This window comes from Melanerpes formicivorus, unplaced genomic scaffold (assembly GCF_026170545.1).
Source record: "Melanerpes formicivorus ecotype bairdi unplaced genomic scaffold, bMelFor1.0.p_v2 SCAF_26, whole genome shotgun sequence".
Lineage (NCBI taxonomy): Eukaryota > Metazoa > Chordata > Aves > Piciformes > Picidae > Melanerpes > Melanerpes formicivorus.
This window is the reverse complement of record NW_027142378.1, coordinates 12,229,360-12,246,770: the sequence shown is the minus strand read 5'-3', so window position 1 is coordinate 12,246,770 and position 17,411 is coordinate 12,229,360. Positions and strand designations below refer to the sequence as shown.

The 17,411-nt window shown below is 58.5% G+C and overlaps 1 protein-coding gene across 2 annotated transcripts in view; it reads left to right on the top strand.

The window, feature by feature from the left end:
• GALNT14 (polypeptide N-acetylgalactosaminyltransferase 14) overlaps positions 1–17,140 on the top strand; it is a 98,366-nt gene extending 81,226 nt beyond the window's left edge. The window contains exons 8-15 of one of the 2 annotated variants that reach the window (XM_068153715.1): positions 915–999; positions 3,930–4,033; positions 8,232–8,358; positions 9,058–9,150; positions 10,473–10,556; positions 11,317–11,461; positions 14,639–14,758; positions 16,058–17,140. In XM_068153715.1, coding sequence (XP_068009816.1) covers positions 915–999; positions 3,930–4,033; positions 8,232–8,358; positions 9,058–9,150; positions 10,473–10,556; positions 11,317–11,461; positions 14,639–14,758; positions 16,058–16,216 — 917 coding nt within the window. In that variant the 3' untranslated portion in view covers positions 16,217–17,140. The remainder of the gene's footprint in view (positions 1–914; positions 1,000–3,929; positions 4,034–8,231; positions 8,359–9,057; positions 9,151–10,472; positions 10,557–11,316; positions 11,462–14,638; positions 14,759–16,057) is intronic. The other variant, XM_068153716.1, reaches the window with a different exon arrangement.
• The last annotated feature ends 271 nt before the right edge of the window (positions 17,141–17,411 follow it).

Sequence of the window (17,411 nt, the reverse complement as noted above, 5' to 3'; positions counted from 1 at the left end):
AGCACGCCTGTGCGGCGTGGGGCAGGCAGTAGCCAGGAGTGTGCATGTCCCTGTGCACAGGGGGACAAAGAGAGGCTGCAGCAGCAGCTTTCATCCTGACTTTCCCTGCCTTTGGAGTGTTTGACCTTGCCATTGTCATGCAGTGTGCTGTTCCTGGTCCCTAGGCAGTGGGAAAATGTTAGTCATTAGACCACAGAGCCACAGAGCTGTCAGGGCTGGAAGGGAGCTCAAGGCTCAGCCAGCTCCAACCCCCTGCCATGGGCAGGGACACCTCACACCACAGCAGGTTGCTCACAGCCACCTCCAGCCTGGCTGCAAACACCTCCAGGCAGGAGGCTTCCACCACCTCCCTGGGCAGCCTGTGCCAGGCTCTCACCACCCTCATGGGCAACAACTTCTTCCTCACATCCAATCTCAAGCTCCCCACTTCTAGTTCTGCTCCATCCCCCCCAGTCCTATCCCTCCCTGACACCCTCCAAAGTCTCTCCCCAGCTTTCTTGCAGCCCCCTGCAGACCCTGGAAGGCCACAATGAGGTCTCCTGGGAGCCTTCTCCTCTCCAGCCTGCACAACCCCAACTCCCTCAGTCTGTCCTCACAGCAGAGCAGCTCCAGCCCTCTGCTCATCCTCCTGGCCCTTCTCTGGACACCTTCCAGCACCTCCAGATCCTTCCTGGCACAGAGGCTCCAGAACTGGCCCCAGAGCTCCAGCTGTGCTCTCATCAGAGAGGAGCAGAGGGGCAGAATCCCCTCCCTGCCCTGCTGGCTGTGCTGTTCTTCTCCCAACCCCTGCAGCTGCAGGGCTTCTCATTTGGAAGTGGGGGAGATACTCCATCAAGCATGTCTTCTGCAGCCCATATTGCCTCCCCATGCACACACATTGATTTCCCCATGGCACTTCTCTCCTTTGCTTTCAGGTTTTGACTGGAGCCTGCATTTCAAGTGGGAGCAGCTTTCCCCAGAGCAGAAAGGCAAACGACTGGATCCCACCGAGCCCATCAAGTAAGTCAAGAGGAGGAAGGAGGCACTGCTGAAGCACAGGCTGTGACAGGCCTCCCATCTGACCTCAGCTGTGCCACCATGCAGCATGGCAGTGGGATATTCCCTCCAGGACAGCTCTGAGCTGATGCCTCTGCTCAGCACCTGCCTGGCCTGAGTTTTGCAGTGCAGCTTCTCCTCCCAACACTGAAGGCTGAGGGTGCTGCAAAGACAGAAGGGGAGTGTGTAGGGTTAGAATCATGGAACTGTCAGGGCTGGAAGGGACCTCAAGGCTCAGCCAGTCCCAGCCCCCTGCCATGGGCAGGGACACCTCACACCACAGCAGGTTGCTCACAGCCACCTCCAGCCTGGCTGCAAACACCTCCAGGCAGGAGGCTTCCACCACCTCCCTGGGCAGCCTGTGCCAGGCTCTCACCACCCTCATGGGCAACAACTTCTTCCTCACAGCCAATCTCAATCTCCCCACTTCTAGTTCTGCTCCATCCCCACCTGGCTACAACCTCCCTGCAGGGAGTTGTAGGCAGCAAGAAGGTCTCCCCTGAGCCTCCTCTTCTCCAGGCTAAGCAATCCCAGCTCCCTCAGCCTCTCCTCACAGGGCTGTGCTCCAGACCCCTCCCCAGCTTTCTTGCCCTTCTCTGGACACCTTCCAGCAGCTCAACATCTTTCCTAACCTGAGGAGCCCGGAACTGGACACAGGACTCCAGGTGTGGCCTGAGCAGTGCTGAGCACAGGGCAGGATGAGCTCCCTGCTCCTGCTGGCCACACTGCTCCTGCTGCAGGCCAGGATGCCATTGGCCCTCTTGGCCCCCTGGGCACACTGCTGGCTCCTGTTCAGCTGGCTGTCCACCACTACCCCTAGGTCCCTCTCTGCCTGGCTGCTCTCAGCCACTCTGCCCCCAGCCTGCAGCGCTGCCTGGGGTTGCTGTGGCCAAGGTCAGAGCCATGTAGGGCACTGTGAAGCCAGCCTGGGCACAGCAGCCACCCCAGCTTCTCCCAAGCCTCCACTGAGGCACCTACCCAGTCTGCCAGGGAATGGAGATGGGGCTGGTGCCAGCAAGTCTCCTCTGGCTATCCCCTGGGCCTGCCTTCCCCTCCTCCACGGCTTTCTCTGCCTGCTTTTCGTGGCTGCTCTGCAGGGTGAAAAATAACTCTGCTTTGAAATCCCCATCGCACAGCCAGCCACGGCTTTTCAAAGGCCCTTCTGAATCGGCTCTGCCTTCCTCTCCCCGCTGGAGTGGTCTCTTAATGGGGCTGGCTGCAGGCAAAGAGCCCTTCTGAGTGAACAGCCCCCCCCGAGCGCTAAGTGCCGCTGTGATGCCGAAGCCTACAATCAGGGCTGCGACCTCGGGGCTCGGAGGAGCTGTGCATTAGCCTGGTCATTAAGTGCCAGGCAATGCGGTGACTGACAGCGACAAAATCCCCCAGGCAAGCCGAGAGAAAGGCTCTGATGCTGTCTGCCTGAGAGGTGTGGTGTCCTCCTTTGGTGAGCAGGAGATGCAGAGGTGTCCTCCTTTGGTGAGCAGGAGATGCAGAGGTGTCCTCCTGGGAGCTGCCCAGGGCACACAAGGCAGAGAGGACTTCCCCCAAGGAACTGGAGGTGAAAGGAAAAGTCCTGCAGCAGGCTGCCGAGGGGCTTGGGGAGCCTCCTCCCTGGGGGTACTCAGGACCTGCACAGCAAGAAATCAGTTTGCCAGCCAAGGCTGCAGGAGGCTGTAGGCTCCCTCGCAAACCAAAGGGGTAAGAGTTGTCATGCTGGGAGCAGAGAGGAGGGGGAATGGGCTGTGACCTCCTCTCTGGAGACATTCAAGAGCTGCTGATGGTACCAAGCTGGGAGGCTTGGCTGATAGCCTGAAGGCTGTGAGGCCATCCAGTGAGACCTGGACAGGCTGAGAGCTGGGCAGAGAGGAGCCTCATGAGGCTCAACAAGGAGAAGTGCAGAGCCCTGCCCCTGGGCAGGGAGAATAACCTGCAGCAGTACAGGTTAGGAGGTGATCTGCTGGAGAGCAGCCCTGGGGAGAAGGACCTGGGAGTGCTGGGGCAGAACAAATCATCCATGGGACAGCAATGTGCCCTGGGGGCCAAGAAGGCCAAGGGCATCCTGGGCTGCATTCAGAGGAGTGTGCCCAGCAGAGCCAGGGAGGTTCTCCTCCCCCTCTGCTCTGCCCTGCTGAGACCTCCCCTGGAATCTTGCAGCCAGCTCTGGGCTGCCCAGCTCAGGAGGGACAGGGATCTGCTGGAGAGAGTCCAACAGAGAGCTGCCAGGATGCTGAAGGGACTGCAGCACTGCCCTGTGAGGAGAGGCTGAGAGCCCTGGGGCTGTGCAGTCTGCAGAGGAGAAGGCTGAGAGGGGATCTGATCAATGGCTATCAATAGCTGAGGGCTGGGGGGCAGGAGGGAGGGCACAGGCTCTGCTCAGCTGCACCCTGGGATAGGACAAGGGGCAGTGGATGGAAACTGCAGCACAGGAGGTTCCAGCTCAGCAGGAGGAGGAACTTCTGCACTGTGAGGGTCCCAGAGCCCTGGAGCAGGCTGCCCAGAGAGGTTGTGGAGTCTCCTGCTCTGGAGCCTTTCCAGCCCCATCTGGATGTGTTCTGTGTGCCCTGTGCTGGATTCCATGCTCCTGCTCTGGCAGGGGGTTGGACTGGAAGAGCTCCAGGGGTTCCTTCCAGCCCCTAACCCCTCTCCTGCAATAACACAGATTTCAGTACCCTCTGCCTCCCCCTGGGCTGTCTAGTCCCTGGTACAACACCCAGTCCTCAGCCTGTGACCACAGGTCATGTCCTGACAGTGGGAGGCCAAGAGGGGAGCTGCTTGTGTGCATGCAAGTGCTGCAGCAGTGTCTGAGTGTGCTGCAGCAGTGTCTGAGTGTGCTGCAGCAGTGTCTGAGTGTGCTGCAGCAGTGCCTGAGTGTGCTGCCTCTTCCCTCCCTGCAGGACTCCCATCATTGCTGGGGGGCTCTTTGTGATCGACAAAGCCTGGTTCAACCACCTGGGGAAGTACGACAGTGCCATGGACATCTGGGGTGGGGAGAACTTTGGTGAGTGCCTCCTGCTGCCCTCCTCATGCCTGCCTGTCCTGGCTTCTCTTCCTGAGCCTGCCAGCTGGGTGCAAGGTCACTCTGGGCTTGGCTGTGAATGCTCTGCATGGTTTCCCTCCCTTACACTCAAGCTCATGGCTCAAGTGAGTAAGGAATCCAACAATCATGAAGCACAGAGTGCTCTGGGGTGGCCTCCAAAGCTCATCCAGTCCAAGCCCCTCTGCAGTCAGCAGGGACATCCTCAGCCAGGTCAGGTTGCCCTGGTGAGCCTCACCTTGAATACCTCCAGGGATGGGGCCTCAGTCACTTCCCTGGCAGCCTGTTCCACTCCCCATTGCTAAATGGGTGAAGGACAGGGGGCAGTTGCTGGCACCGGGGTGTCCCCTGCCCTCCCTGCTGCTGTGATTTTCCCTAGGGAAATACCCTAACCCATGGAGATTTCAGCTGGGGTGTTCCCCCCAGATCAGAGAACACACCCTCCCTTCTCCCCCCATCCCTTCCCAAGCTTCCTTTTCTCATTAACATCCTGTCATTAGAGTTCTCATTAGAAATGCTGTCTGATGACAGCAGTTCAAAGCCAGGAGCTGAGCCCTCAGGGCCTCCTTGGATCTGCAGAGTGCCTGCGACAGCAGCTCCCTGGGCACGCTGCAGGCAGGGGACAAAGTGTGATGGCTGCTGCTGCACTCCTGCCTGGCTGCACCACAGAACCAGGGAGATGGCTTGGGGAAGATCCTTAGCCACCGACCCAACACCACCACAGACATCAAACCACCTCCCAGAGTGCCATGTCCACAGGTTTCTTGCACACCTCCAGGGGTGGTGGGACACCTGATGTCCCCAGCAGGGCTGGCATCGTGGTCCCCTCTCTGGGACACCCTCCTGATGTCCCCAGCAGGGCTGGCAGCTTGGTCCCCTCTCTGGGACACCCTCCTGATGTCCCCAGCAGGGCTGGCAGCTTGGTCTCCTCTCTGGGACACCCTCCTGATGTCCCCAGCAGGGCTGGCAGTGTGGTCTCCTCTCTGGGACACCCTCCTGATGTCCCCAGCAGGGCTGGCAGCTTGGTCCCCTCTCTGGGACACCCTCCTGATGTCCCCAGCAGGGCTGGCAGCTTGGTCTCCTCTCTGGGACACCCTCCTGATGTCCCCAGCAGGGCTGGCAGTGTGGTCTCCTCTCTGGGACACCCTCCTGATGTCCCCAGCAGGGCTGGCAGTGTGGTCTCCTCTCTGGGACACCCTCCTGATGTCCCCAGCAGGGCTGGCAGCTTGGTCTCCTCTCTGGGACACCCTCCTGATGTCCCCAGCAGGGCTGGCAGCTTGGTCCCCTCTCTGGGACACCCTCCTGATGTCCCCAGCAGGGCTGGCAGCTTGGTCTCCTCTCTGGGACACCCTCCTGATGTCCCCAGCAGGGCTGGCAGTGTGGTCTCCTCTCTGGGACACCCTCCTGATGTCCCCAGCAGGGCTGGCAGCTTGGTCCCCTCTCTGGGACACCCTCCTGATGTCCCCAGCAGGGCTGGCAGTGTGGTCTCCTCTCTGGGACACCCTCCTGATGTCCCCAGCAGGGCTGGCAGTGTGGCCAGCAGGGTGAGAGAGGCAAAGGAGAGCAGCAGCCAGGCGTGAGGGGAGCTGAGCACAGCATCTTAGAGCGGCCTCATCCTGCCCTAATCTCCTTTCCTGGCAGCTGTGATTAAGGCTGCTCCCAATATAGCCCCAGGAGGTGGCCCAAGGGCACCTCTGGTTAATCCCAGCGCTGGGGAGCCCGGGGAGGCTCCAGCTGCAGCAGCTCCTGCCTGTAAACACAGCTGGGAAGGGCAGGGGATCTCTGCAAACAAATCCCTCTGCTCCCCACTCTGCTTTCTCCCCCCAGCCTTTGCTGGCCCCCTCTGGGGGATGGGCTCAAGGCTCCTGTGAGTGCTCCACCGCCCCAGGCCATACTTTTCCAGCCTGGTGGCCAGGATGTCCTTCTCCTTTGCCCCTTGAAGCTGCTGAGCTGTTTGCAGAGGGATGGCAGCTGGAGGTGGAGGAGGAGGACTCCTGTCCATCCTACCCAGCTGGCCTTCACAGAATCAACCAGGCTGGAACAGACCTCAGAGATCACCAAGTCCAACCTATGACCTAATCCCTAACCCCTCCTGACAACCAAACCATGGCTCCAAGTGCCACATCCAATCCCCTCTTGAACACCTCCAGGGATGGGGACTCTACCACCTCCCTGGGCAGCACATCCCAGTGGCCAGTCTCTCTGTCTGGGAAGAACTTTCTCCTCCCCTCCAGCCTAAACCTCCCCTGGCACAGCTTGAGACTGTGTCCTCTTGTTCTGGTGCTGGGTGCCTGGGAGAAGAGACCAACCCCCACCTGGCTGCAGCCTCCCTGCAGGTAGCTGTAGAGAGCAGTAAGGTCTCCCCTTGTTTTGCCAAGATCCAGCCTGGAGACAAGCAGTCCCTGTGCTGGCTCATGTGAGGGGACTGCCAGCAGCAGGAGGTGACAATGGGGACAGGAGGCCTCTCTTGACTCCTGTGGCTAAGGATGGGGGAGGGGGAAGAGTGAAAAGGCATTGTCACTCTTGGAGTGAATGTATGCTGTGTGTAGCTGTGCACTGAACAGATGGGCAGCCTGAGGGGTGGGGAGAGACTGCTTACACAGGCCTGCAGCCACAGGATGCGAGCAATGGCTTCAAACTAGAGCAGAGCAGGTCCAGATTGATGTAAGGAACAAGTTCTGCACCAGGAGGGTGGTGGAGCACTGGCACAGGTTGCCCAGGGAGGTGGTTGGGGCCCCATCCCTGGAGATGCTCAAGGTGAGGCTGGACAGGGCTGTGGGCAGCCTGCTCTAGCTGAGGATGTCCCTGCTGGCTGCAGATGACCTTTGGGGGTCCCTCCCAGCCCAGCCCATTCTGTGGTTCTGTGGGATGTGAAGAGCCACTGCAGAGGCCTTTTCTTTCTGATGTCCTGGCTTGTCCATGCTGGCCCTGCCTGAGCATGACTTGCTGACAGTGTAGCTGCAGACTCTCAGCTTCACAAGGACCAGATGGAGCCTTTGGATCAGACATTCTGCTCACCTGTCCTGCCTTGCCAGCTAGGCTTTCATCCAGCCCCCTGCCAACAGCCCCGGGACTTCTGCTGTCACTTTTCCTCCAGCAGGGTCCCATGAGCCACCCAGGGAGCAGCTTGGGGCTCCCTGCACTGCCAGCTCAGCAGATGTGGGAGACAATCCTCCCCACCACTGGCCTTTGCTTGAGTGAAGCTGCTGGCGCTCAGGACCCGGAGCATGTGCTCGGCAGGGTCAGCTCCTCTCCGTTGTCAGCCAGGTGATGGGTGCAGAGCTCTCTGCTCCCTCTGGAGAGTCAGTGGTGGCTCCAGAGAGAGAATGACAGGTGTAGTCAGTAACTAACAAGACCCCTGGCCTCCCCTGGGGAGCCTGACATCCCTGTAGAGAGAAGTGGCTCTGGACCAGGCAGTGCAGAGGCAGTTGTGGGAGCAGCAAAGTGGCTGTAAGCAGGGCTGCAGGGAAAGGGACCCTCCTTGCCTCCTCACTCTTGCCACTGTGCTGGCACCTGCTGTGCTGTAGGCAGGTTTCAAGTGCACTGACTTCAAACAGATCACAAGAAGCTTTGAAATGAGCTTTTAAGGCACTTGTGCCTGCTGGTAATTGATTTCCCCCAGTTCAGTGTGGCAGAGGATGTGAAGCGAGAGGTACAGAGAGCCAGGAGGATGCTCAGGGGACTTCAGCATCTCCCCTGTGAGGAGAGGCTGAGAGCCCTGGGGCTGTTGAGTCTGGAGCAGAGAAGGCTCAGAGGGATCTGATCAATGGCTATCAATATCTGAGGGGTGGGTGTCAAGGGGAGGGGGCCAAGCTCTTTTGGGTGGTGCACAGTAACAAGAGAAGGAGCAACAGGTTCAAGCTGGAACAGACAAGGTTCCAGCTCAGCATGAGGAGGAACTTCTGCACTGAGAGGCTCCCAGAGCCCTGGGGCAGGCTGCCCAGAGAGGTTGTGGAGTCTCCTTCTCTGGAGCCTTCCCAGCCCCATCTGGATGTGTTCCTGTGTGGACTCCCCTGGGTGATGCTGCTCTGGCAGCGGGTTGGACTGAGTGATCTCTGGAGGTCCCTTCCAACCTGTAATGTCCTGTGACACTGTGACAAACCCCAGGATCCATCCTGCTGTAGGGCAGAGGCACAAAGAGCTGAAGCTGCTTTCCTTGCAGAGATCTCTTTCCGTGTGTGGATGTGTGGAGGCAGCCTGGAGATCGTGCCCTGCAGCCGCGTCGGCCACGTCTTCAGGAAGAAGCATCCCTACGTCTTCCCAGAGGGCAATGCCAACACCTACATTAAGTAGGTGTTCTCTGCTGGCTTGCTTCTGCTTCAGGGGAACAAGGCTTCTGGGGGGGAGGGAGCTGGGGGGGAGGCAGGGAAGGAGGCAGGGAGGGAGGAGAGAGGAGGGGAAAGGCTGGTTGGGAAACATCCTTGGGCGGGAATCTCCTGTGCCAAAGCAAATGCATTGGCTGTGAGGAAGAAGTTGTTCCCCAGGAGGGTGGTGAGAGCCTGGCACAGGCTGCCCAGGGAGGTGGTGGAAGCCTCCTGCCTGGAGTTGTTTGCAGCTAGGCTGGAGGTGGCTGTGAGGAACCTGCTGTGGTGTGAGGTGTCCCTGCCCATGGCAGGGGGTTGGGACTGGATGATCCTTGAGGTCCCTTCCAGCCCTGACAGTTCTATGACTCTATGATTCTCACTGAGATCCTCACACCCTGCACTTCTTAGCCTTCTGCTGCTCCCCAGCAGCTGATGCCAGTCAGGCCTGGCTCTCTGAGCAGCTTGCCCACAGGATTCTCAGTGAGAGCTGCCCAGGATTTCAGCACATCACAAGCACTCATTTTCAAAGCCATGGCTTGCACCTGAAGGCCATCTGTCCCTTCCAACTCCAAGCCATTCTATGACTCAACCTGTGGAAAATTGTCCTAGGCATCAGCCTTGGTGCCAGGGGAGTGTTGCCCCGGAGGCTGCCCGGCTGTCAGCTGTCTGCCCTCTGCCCTGCAGGAACACCAAGCGCACGGCGGAGGTCTGGATGGATGAGTTCAAGCAGTACTACTACGCAGCCCGGCCAGCAGCCCAAGGGAGGCCTTATGGCAAGTAAGTGGCTTCCTCTGCTGCCCTGTGCCCTGCCTGCTGCCAAGGGTCTTCACCAGGCCACCCCTGCTGGGGCAGAGTCACAGAATGGGCTGGGCTGGAAGGGGGATCTCCAGAGGAGCAGATTTAGGTTGGATGTTAGGAACAAGTTCTGCACCAGGAGGGTGGTGGAGCACTGGCACAGGCTGCCCAGGGTGGTGGTTGGAGCCCCATCCCTGGAGGTATTCAAGGTGAGGCTCAGCAGGGCTCTGGGCAGCCTGCTCTGGCTGAGGATGTCCCTGCTGACTGCAGAGGGGCTTGGACTGGATGAGCTTTGGAGGCTTGTGTGACCCCCCCCAGTGGGAATGTTACCCTGGTTAAGGCAACAAAGAACAATTGCACTGTGTGACCAACTCCTGCTGACCTAAGGGTGTGTTGAGGTGCTCTTGGGAATCAAAGCCTTGGGTGATCTGTTCACTCCAACAGCAGGTATTGATCTCCTCATGTACTAATGGGATGAGTTGATGGTGACTGCATGCAGGAGACAGCACACAGGCTTTAAATAACTGCATTTTTCCTTGAGGCTTTGAGCAGCCTGGGCTGGGGAGAGGTTTCCCTGCCCATGGCAGGGGGGTTGCAACTAGATGATCTTTAAAGATCCCTACCAACCCAAGCCCTTCTATGAGTCCTCATGGCTCTCCCCTCTGCTCAGGGCTCTGCAGACTGCCACACACCCCCAGCCCTGTCTGGTGACAGACACTGACTCCTTGTTTACCCCCAGCCACTTCATCCACCATGCTCCATGGCCAAGTGGCAAGGTGTCACCTTCCTGTCTCACCAAGTGAGAGCTGCAGCCAGAGACCAAAGGGACAGAATCACAGAGTGTCAGAGTTGGAAGGGAGCTCCAGAGATCACCCAGGCCAACCCCTGCCAGAGCAGCATCACCCAGGGCAGGCTGCACAGGAATGCATCCAGGTGGGGGTGGAAAGGCTCCAGAGCAGGAGACTCCACAGCCCCCCCGGGCAGCCTGCTCCAGGGCTCTGTCACCCCCACAGAAGGGAGGGGTTGGAAAGTCCCCAGAGCAGGAGACTCCACAGCCCCCCTGGGCAGCCTGCTCCAGGGCTCTGTCACCCCCACAGTTTCTCCTCATGTTGAGCTGAAACCTTCTCCTGTCAAGCTTGCAGCCATGACCTCCAGGCTCACGCAGCAGACAGCGGAGCACAGAGCTGCTGCTGCTCTTGCATTTGTTGTCTGTGCAGGCTGTCTGCTGGGTGTCTCTCAGCCTCCCTTTGTGGTCTTACCTTCATGATTTCCATCATTCATCTGTGATTGTTTTCTTCCCACAGCATCCAGAGCAGAGTGGAGCTGCGGAAGAGGTTGAAGTGCCACAGCTTCAAGTGGTACCTGGAAAACGTCTACCCCGAGCTTCGGTATGGGTGCAGGGCACCCCCATCCCTCCTGCACCTCAGAGCTTCCCTCTGCACCTCCACCTTCCCCAGCAGCACACTCACTCCTAGAGGGGCACAGTGAATTCTGTGCTGGTTTTACAGAGCCACAGAGCTGTGAGGGCTGGAAGGGAGCTCAAGGCTCAGCCAGCTCCAACCCCCTGCCATGGGCAGGGACACCTCACACCACAGCAGGTTGCTCACAGCCACCTCCAGCCTGGCTGCAAACACCTCCAGGCAGGAGGCTTCCACCACCTCCCTGGGCAGCCTGTGCCAGGCTCTCACCACCCTCATGGGGAGAAGTTTTTCAGCTGTTAGAAGAGCCAGGCAGCCACCTCTGAGTGCTGCTGGCAGCACCCCTGCCCATGCTTTGCTCTCAGTGGTTCAGTGCTCTGGCAGCTCTTGCCCCCCTCATTTTCTGAAGGGGAAATGGTGTGACTGCTCCCTCCCTACTCCCCACTGAGCCTCCCTTGGGGTACTCCACATGTCTGGGGGAGTGGGGATCATTAAAAGCATGATCACAGGATTGGAAGGGACCTCTGGAGCTCTTCCAGTCCAACCCCCTGCCAGAGCAGGAGCAGAGACTCCAGCACAGGGCACACAGGAACACATCCAGATGGGGCTGGAGAGGCTCCAGAGAAGGAGACTCCACAACCTCTCTGGGCAGCCTGCCCCAGGGCTCTGGCACCCTCCCAGGGCAGAAGTTCCTCCTCATGGTGATGTTGATTTCATGCTGTTCCCACAGGATTCCTGAGGAGTCTCTGTACCAGACTGGGATTATCAGGCAAAGGCAGAGCTGCCTGGAGTCACACAAACCTGAAGGCCAAGAGTTCCCCATCCTGAGCTTAAGTCCCTGCAGCAGCAGCAAAGGCACAGCAGCAACAGCACAGGTAAGCTGTGTTGCCTGTCTCCAGGATGGGCTCTGGGGCAGGAGCCACGTTTCCTAGGTGTGCTAAAGCTCTGATAGGGGATTATCCATTCTGCCAGCCCCTTGCCTAAGGCAGCAGGGAACTAAACCCTGGTAAATCCTCCTCACCTCCAGGGGAGCCCTGGGCAGCAGCAGCAGGGGATGGTGCAGGAGCCCCAGCCCAGAGTGGATGGCTCTGGGGTTGCTTAGCCTGGAGAAGAGGAGGCTCAGGGGAGACCTTCTGGCACTCTACAACTTCCTGAAGGGAGGTTGTAGCCAGGTGGGGTTTGGTCTCTTCTCCCAGGCACCCAGCACCAGAACGAGAGGACACAGTCTCAAGCTGTGCCAGGGGAGGTTTAGGCTGGAGGTGAGGAGAAAGTTCTTCCCAGCAAGAGTAATTGGCCCTGGGAATGTGCTGCCCAGGGAGGTGGTGGAGTCCCCACCCCTGGAGGTGTTCAGGAGGGGCTCGGATGTGGCACTTGGAGCCATGTGTGGTTGTCAGGAGGGGTTAGGCATTAGGTGGCAGGTTGGACTGGATGAGCTCTGAGGTCTGCTCCAACCTGGTTAATTCTGTTCTGCCCTCTCTGGGCAGCCTGCCCTGGGGCTCCAGCACCCTCACAGGAAAGAAGTTTTTTTTCCTCCTCTTGGGCTGGAATTTCCTGTGGCTGAGTTTCCATTTCCCCTTGCCCTGTCACTGGGTGTCACTGGGCAGAGCCTGGCTCCATCCTCCTGACAGCCACCCTGCAGATGTTTGTAGACACTGCTCAGATCCCCCCTCAGCCTTCTCTTCTCCCCACTGTGCAGCCCCAGGGCTCTCAACCTTTCCTGCAGTCCCTTAGCCATCCTCACAGCTCTCCACTGAACTGCCTCCCACAGCTCCCTGTGCCTCTGGACCTGGGGAGCCCAGGGCTGTTTCTCAGGTTTTGCAGGGTCAGCTCTGCTGAAGGAAACACACAGCAGAGTTCCAGTGAGAGTGGCAGCTTGCAATTAATTGGATGGGGGGGGAAGAACAAAACCAAGGAAAAAACCACCCAAACCCCCTCAAAGCAGTGAGGAAATACAAGTGGGAAGATGCTGCTGCAGGTGGTGTCAGAAAGGGAACTGGCTTTGGCCTTTCTGAAACAGGCAGCCTGAGATGTGGTGCTTTAGCAGGAGAAGTGTCCTGGCAGCGAGTGGGAGTCTTCCATTCCCCTCAAACATTCTGCCCTGACGTTTCTGTGCAGGAGGAAGCCTGTGGCATCCCTCAAGCCAGGAAACTTCCCATGCTGGCTGCAGCAGTTTGCAGCAGGTCAACACCTCCCCACTGGAGGGCAGCTCCAGTTCTTGGGCACACCCAGGACTAGCTCTGCAGGGGGAAAGGAGAGAGCTGCCTTCAGCTCTGGGCTGCCCAGCTCAAGAGGAACAGGGAGAGAGTCCAACAGAGAGCTGCCAGGATGCTGAAGGGACTGCAGCACTGCCCTGTGAGGAGAGGCTGAGAGCCCTGGGGCTGTGCAGTCTGCAGAGGAGAAGACTGAGAGGGGATCTGATCAATGGCTATCAATAGCTGAGGGCTGGGGGTCAGGAGGGAGGGGACAGGCTCTGCTCAGCTGCACCCTGGGACAGGACAAGAGGCAATGGATGGAAACTGCAGCACAGGAGGTTCCAGCTCAGCATGAGGAGGAACTTCTGCACTGGGAGGGTGCCAGAGCCCTGGAGCAGGCTGCCCAGAGAGGTTGTGGAGTCTCCTGCTCTGGAGCCTTTCCAAAGCCACCTGGATGCATCCCTGTGCAGCCTGCTGTAGGTGATCTTGCTTCAGCAGGGGCTGGGACTAGATGATCTCTGGAGGTGCCTTCCAACCCCTATTATTCAGTGATTCCTTCCCTCACAAGCTGTCACTCTTCACAGGCATGGCCTGCCCTGGCTGCAGGAGCTGAGCTGAGCTGGCAGAGCAGAGAGGGTGCCTGGCAGCAGTGCCACCTCTGCACCCAGGCTGCTGTGGGCAGCTTTTGTCCTTTGCTTCCCCTCTCCTGAGATGTGTTTAAGTGCTAGTTGCACCCCAGGGCCTTTCCTTGAGTGAGGCACTTGAGTGTCCTTAGGTGACCCACGCAGCCAGGTGCCTTGGGAAGTCCTTCCCTGAGATTTAAAACAGATAACTGAGAGCTGAGGTTGTTGCTGGCTTCTTCAGAGACACTTTCCTCTAGCTCCTACCCCAGCCTTAGGGCATGGCTGACCTCGTGAGCAGCAGCTCTGTCCCAGAAGAGCTGGGCTGCCATGGGGCTGGCTCCTTGCTGGGCTGAGGGGCTCCTTCCTCCTTCTGCCAGCCAGGCTGTGCCAATCCAAAGGTCACATTTGAGAGCAGTGTCCTCAGCTCACAGTGATGCTGAGCAGCAGTGACAGGTGCCTGCTCAGATGATGCTGGGGCCTTGTACAAAGCAGTCACAAGGCTCAGAGAGGAGATGCTGTTGTCTGAGGGCTTTGGAGGAAGGGGACTGGGGGTTGTGGTGTGCAGCTGGTAGCTCTGCTCTGCTAGCCCACCCTCTTCCTCCTTGCTCCACCACTACCACTTCATCTTTGAAGATGGGGCTGGAAAGGCTCCAGAGCAGGAGACTCCACAACCTCTCTGGGCAGCCTGCTCCAGGGCTCTGGCACCCTCCCAGTGCAGAAGTTCCTCCTCATGCTGAGCTGGAACCTCCTGTGCTGCAGTTGCCATCCACTGCCCCTTGTCCTGTCCCAGGGTGCAGCTGAGCAGAGCCTGTCCCCTCCCTCCTGCCCCCCAGCCCTCAGCTATTGATAGCCATTGATCAGATTCCCTCTCAGTCTTCTCCTCTGCAGACTGCACAGCCCCAGGGCTCTCAGCCTCTCCTCACAGGGCAGTGCTGCAGTCCCTTCAGCATCCTGGCAGCTCTCTGTTGGACTCTCTCCAGCAGATCCCTGTCCCTCCTGAGCTGGGCAGCCCAGAGCTGGCTGCAAGATTCCAGGGGAGGTCTCAGCAGGGCAGAGCAGAGGGGGAGGAGAACCTCCCTGGCTCTGCTGGGCACACTCCTCTGAATGCAGCCCAGGATGCCCTTGGCCTTCTTGGCCCCCAGGGCACATTGCTGTCCCATGGATGATTTGCCCACTCCCAGGGCTGCTCTCCATCCTTGGTCTGCCACCTCTCTGCTGTTTCTCTTCCCCTTTGCAGGAGTGGACATACACCTACAACCACCACGTCCGGCAGCAGCAGCTGTGCTTGGCTGTGCACACCCTGTTCCCCGGGTCCCAGGTGCTGCTGGCACCTTGCAGAGAAGCTGACAACAAGCAGGTGAGCCTGGATTGACCTCCACCTTCTGTGGTGTCCCCTCTGTTTCAGCATGGGCTGACTGCACATCAAATCAAACAGGCTGCCCAGGGAGGTGGTGGAAGCCTCCTGCCTGGAGGTGTTTGCAGCCAGGCTGGAGGTGGCTGCGAGCAACCTGCTGTGGTGTGAGGTGTCCCTGCCCATGGCAGGGGGTTGGGACTGGAAGATCCTTGAGGTCCCTTCCAACCCTAACAATGCTCTGAGTCTATAAATCTCCTCTGTTCCCTGATCTGATCCCTCTGGGAAGCAAAGGCTGCCTGGGAGCACAGCCCCTGGCCTTGCAGCCCTTTGCCTCTGAAATGAGAGTGTTGATAAAGATGTCTATTAGCAGGGGTGCTGAGCTGGGTACTTAACTGCAGAAGTCAAACCCAACCTGGCAATTTAATTCACAGGGGCTGCCAGTCAGCCAGCAGATGTTAGCACTTCCCTGCAGTTAATCAGCAGGCCGGCATTTGAACCACTGACCTGGGGAAAAGCTGTTAGCAAGATATTATCTGCCTGAAGCTGGCAGAGGCTGAGCTTCCAGGAGTGTGCTTCTGAGGGGAGAGATGCTCAGCATATGCTCTGCCCAGTGTGGGCCTGGGGACCCTGTGCTTCACAGCATCAGGCTGCAGAGCCTTGGTGACCACTGTCCTCTTGATGCTGGAACAGCCCATGAAAAGCATGATCACAGGATTGGAAGGGACCTCTGGAGCTCTTTCAGTCCAACCCCCTGCCAGAGCAGGAGCATGGAATCCAGCACAGGGCACACAGAACACATCCAGATGGGGCTGGAAAGGCTCCAGAGAAGGAGACTCCACAACCTCTCTGGGCAGCCTGCTCCAGGGCTCTGGGACCCTCACAGTGCAGAAGTTCCTCCTCATGCTGAGCTGGAACCTCCTGTGCTGCAGTTTCCATCCATTGCCTCTTGTCCTATCCCAGGGTGCAGCTGAGCAGAGCCTGTGCCCTCCCTCCTGACCCCCAGCCCTCAGCTATTGATAGCCATTGATCAGATCCCCTCTCAGTCTTCTCCTCTGCAGACTGCACAGCCCCAGGGCTCTCAGCCTCTCCTCACAGGGCAGTGCTGCAGTCCCTTCAGCATCCTGGCAGCTCTCTGCTGGACTCTCCCCAGCAGATCCCTGTCCCCCCTGAGCTGGGCAGCCCAGAGCTGGATGCAGTATTCCAGGAGGAGCCTCAGAGCAGAGGGGAGGAGACCCTCCCTGGCTCTGCTGGGCACACTCTGGCTGGAGTTTGTTCACCTCTCTTTCTCCTGTGTCTCCTCAGCGCTGGGGCAAGGTTGGGTCACGCATCGAGCACATCGCTTCCCGCTTCTGCTTGGACACTGAGGCAGTTGGGGACACGAATGAGAGTACCAAAGAGCTTGTCATCAACCCCTGTGAGAGCACAGCCATGAGCCAGCGCTGGGACATGCTGATGTCATGACTCCTGCAGCACTTCCACGGTGGAGGATGGGCACTGAGGTGCTGCTGCCTGCAGCCGAGAGGCACCAGACGGAGCTCCACACCGCTGGGAGCCTTTGAGTGCTGTGGGACAGGAGGGCAGCCCTTGGAATAACAACCAGCACCTGGTGCTCCAGGCTGAGCAGTGGATGTTGCCTGCAGGCCATGCAGCTGGCATTGGACTGGTGGTGGTCAGACACACAAAGAGAAGGGATGGCAACACACCCCAAACCCAGACTGAAGTGCTTTAGAGGCATACCAGGGCTCCTGAGGGGCCCTGCAGAAGCTCAGTGTGCACAGTGTTGTTTCATCTCTGTGGAAACATGGGGTAGAAGAGCCCTGGAGAACAAAAGGAGGCTTGGACTCAGCAAGGGAAGCTTCTGAGGGGTGAGGCAGGTATCAAGGAGGGATGTTCCAAGGGATGCTAAGAAACATCCCCTGGGGCCAAGTGGAAAGCACCAAACTGTCTTTGCCCTTTCCCTTGCTGTAGAGCAGTTTGTCTTCTACAGGCAGCAGGAGTAGAGCCCTGTGCACATCTGAGTTTGTGTCTGATCCACCTACACCTTTGTGTGCACTGAGGCAGGGCAGGCACTTCTGGCTGTGGCCAGGGTCAAACCAGCAAGCACTGGGGGGAGCCCTGCTCTGTGCCACCTGCAGGGGGGACTTGTTGAACAGCCAAAGCCCAAGCAAACAGAGAGTTGAGTGGGTGAGATGAACGGATGCAAAGTGCTGTGAAGCCAGGGGGAAAGGCAGGAATGTGATGACTTTCTTCCCTGAAGGCCCTGGGGTGAGCCTCAGCCACTGCAGAGTCCTCTGTAATCTCACAGTGTCTCTCTCACTGCTTCAGGCCTGGAATAAGTCAAGATTTTCACTTTTCTTCCATAAAGCAATATTTTGGCTAACTGAAGGCAACTGTGTCATCATTCCTCTTCCCCAGCTTCCCAGCCACAGAGGCAGGGGGGACCCCCATGAAGTGCTCTTGCTACAAGAGGAGCAGAGGAGGGAATGAAAACTGGAGACTGCTCTGAGAAAGGGAAAGTGATAGGACCTGGGTCTGCTTCCCAAAGGTGTACCTCAAGATGTGAAGTACTGAAGAAAAGGTTTGGGGTTCCCCCCTGTCAGGAGACCCTGGTCACAAAGGACCTCTCCCAAAGCCATTTAGCTTTAGCAGACATGGC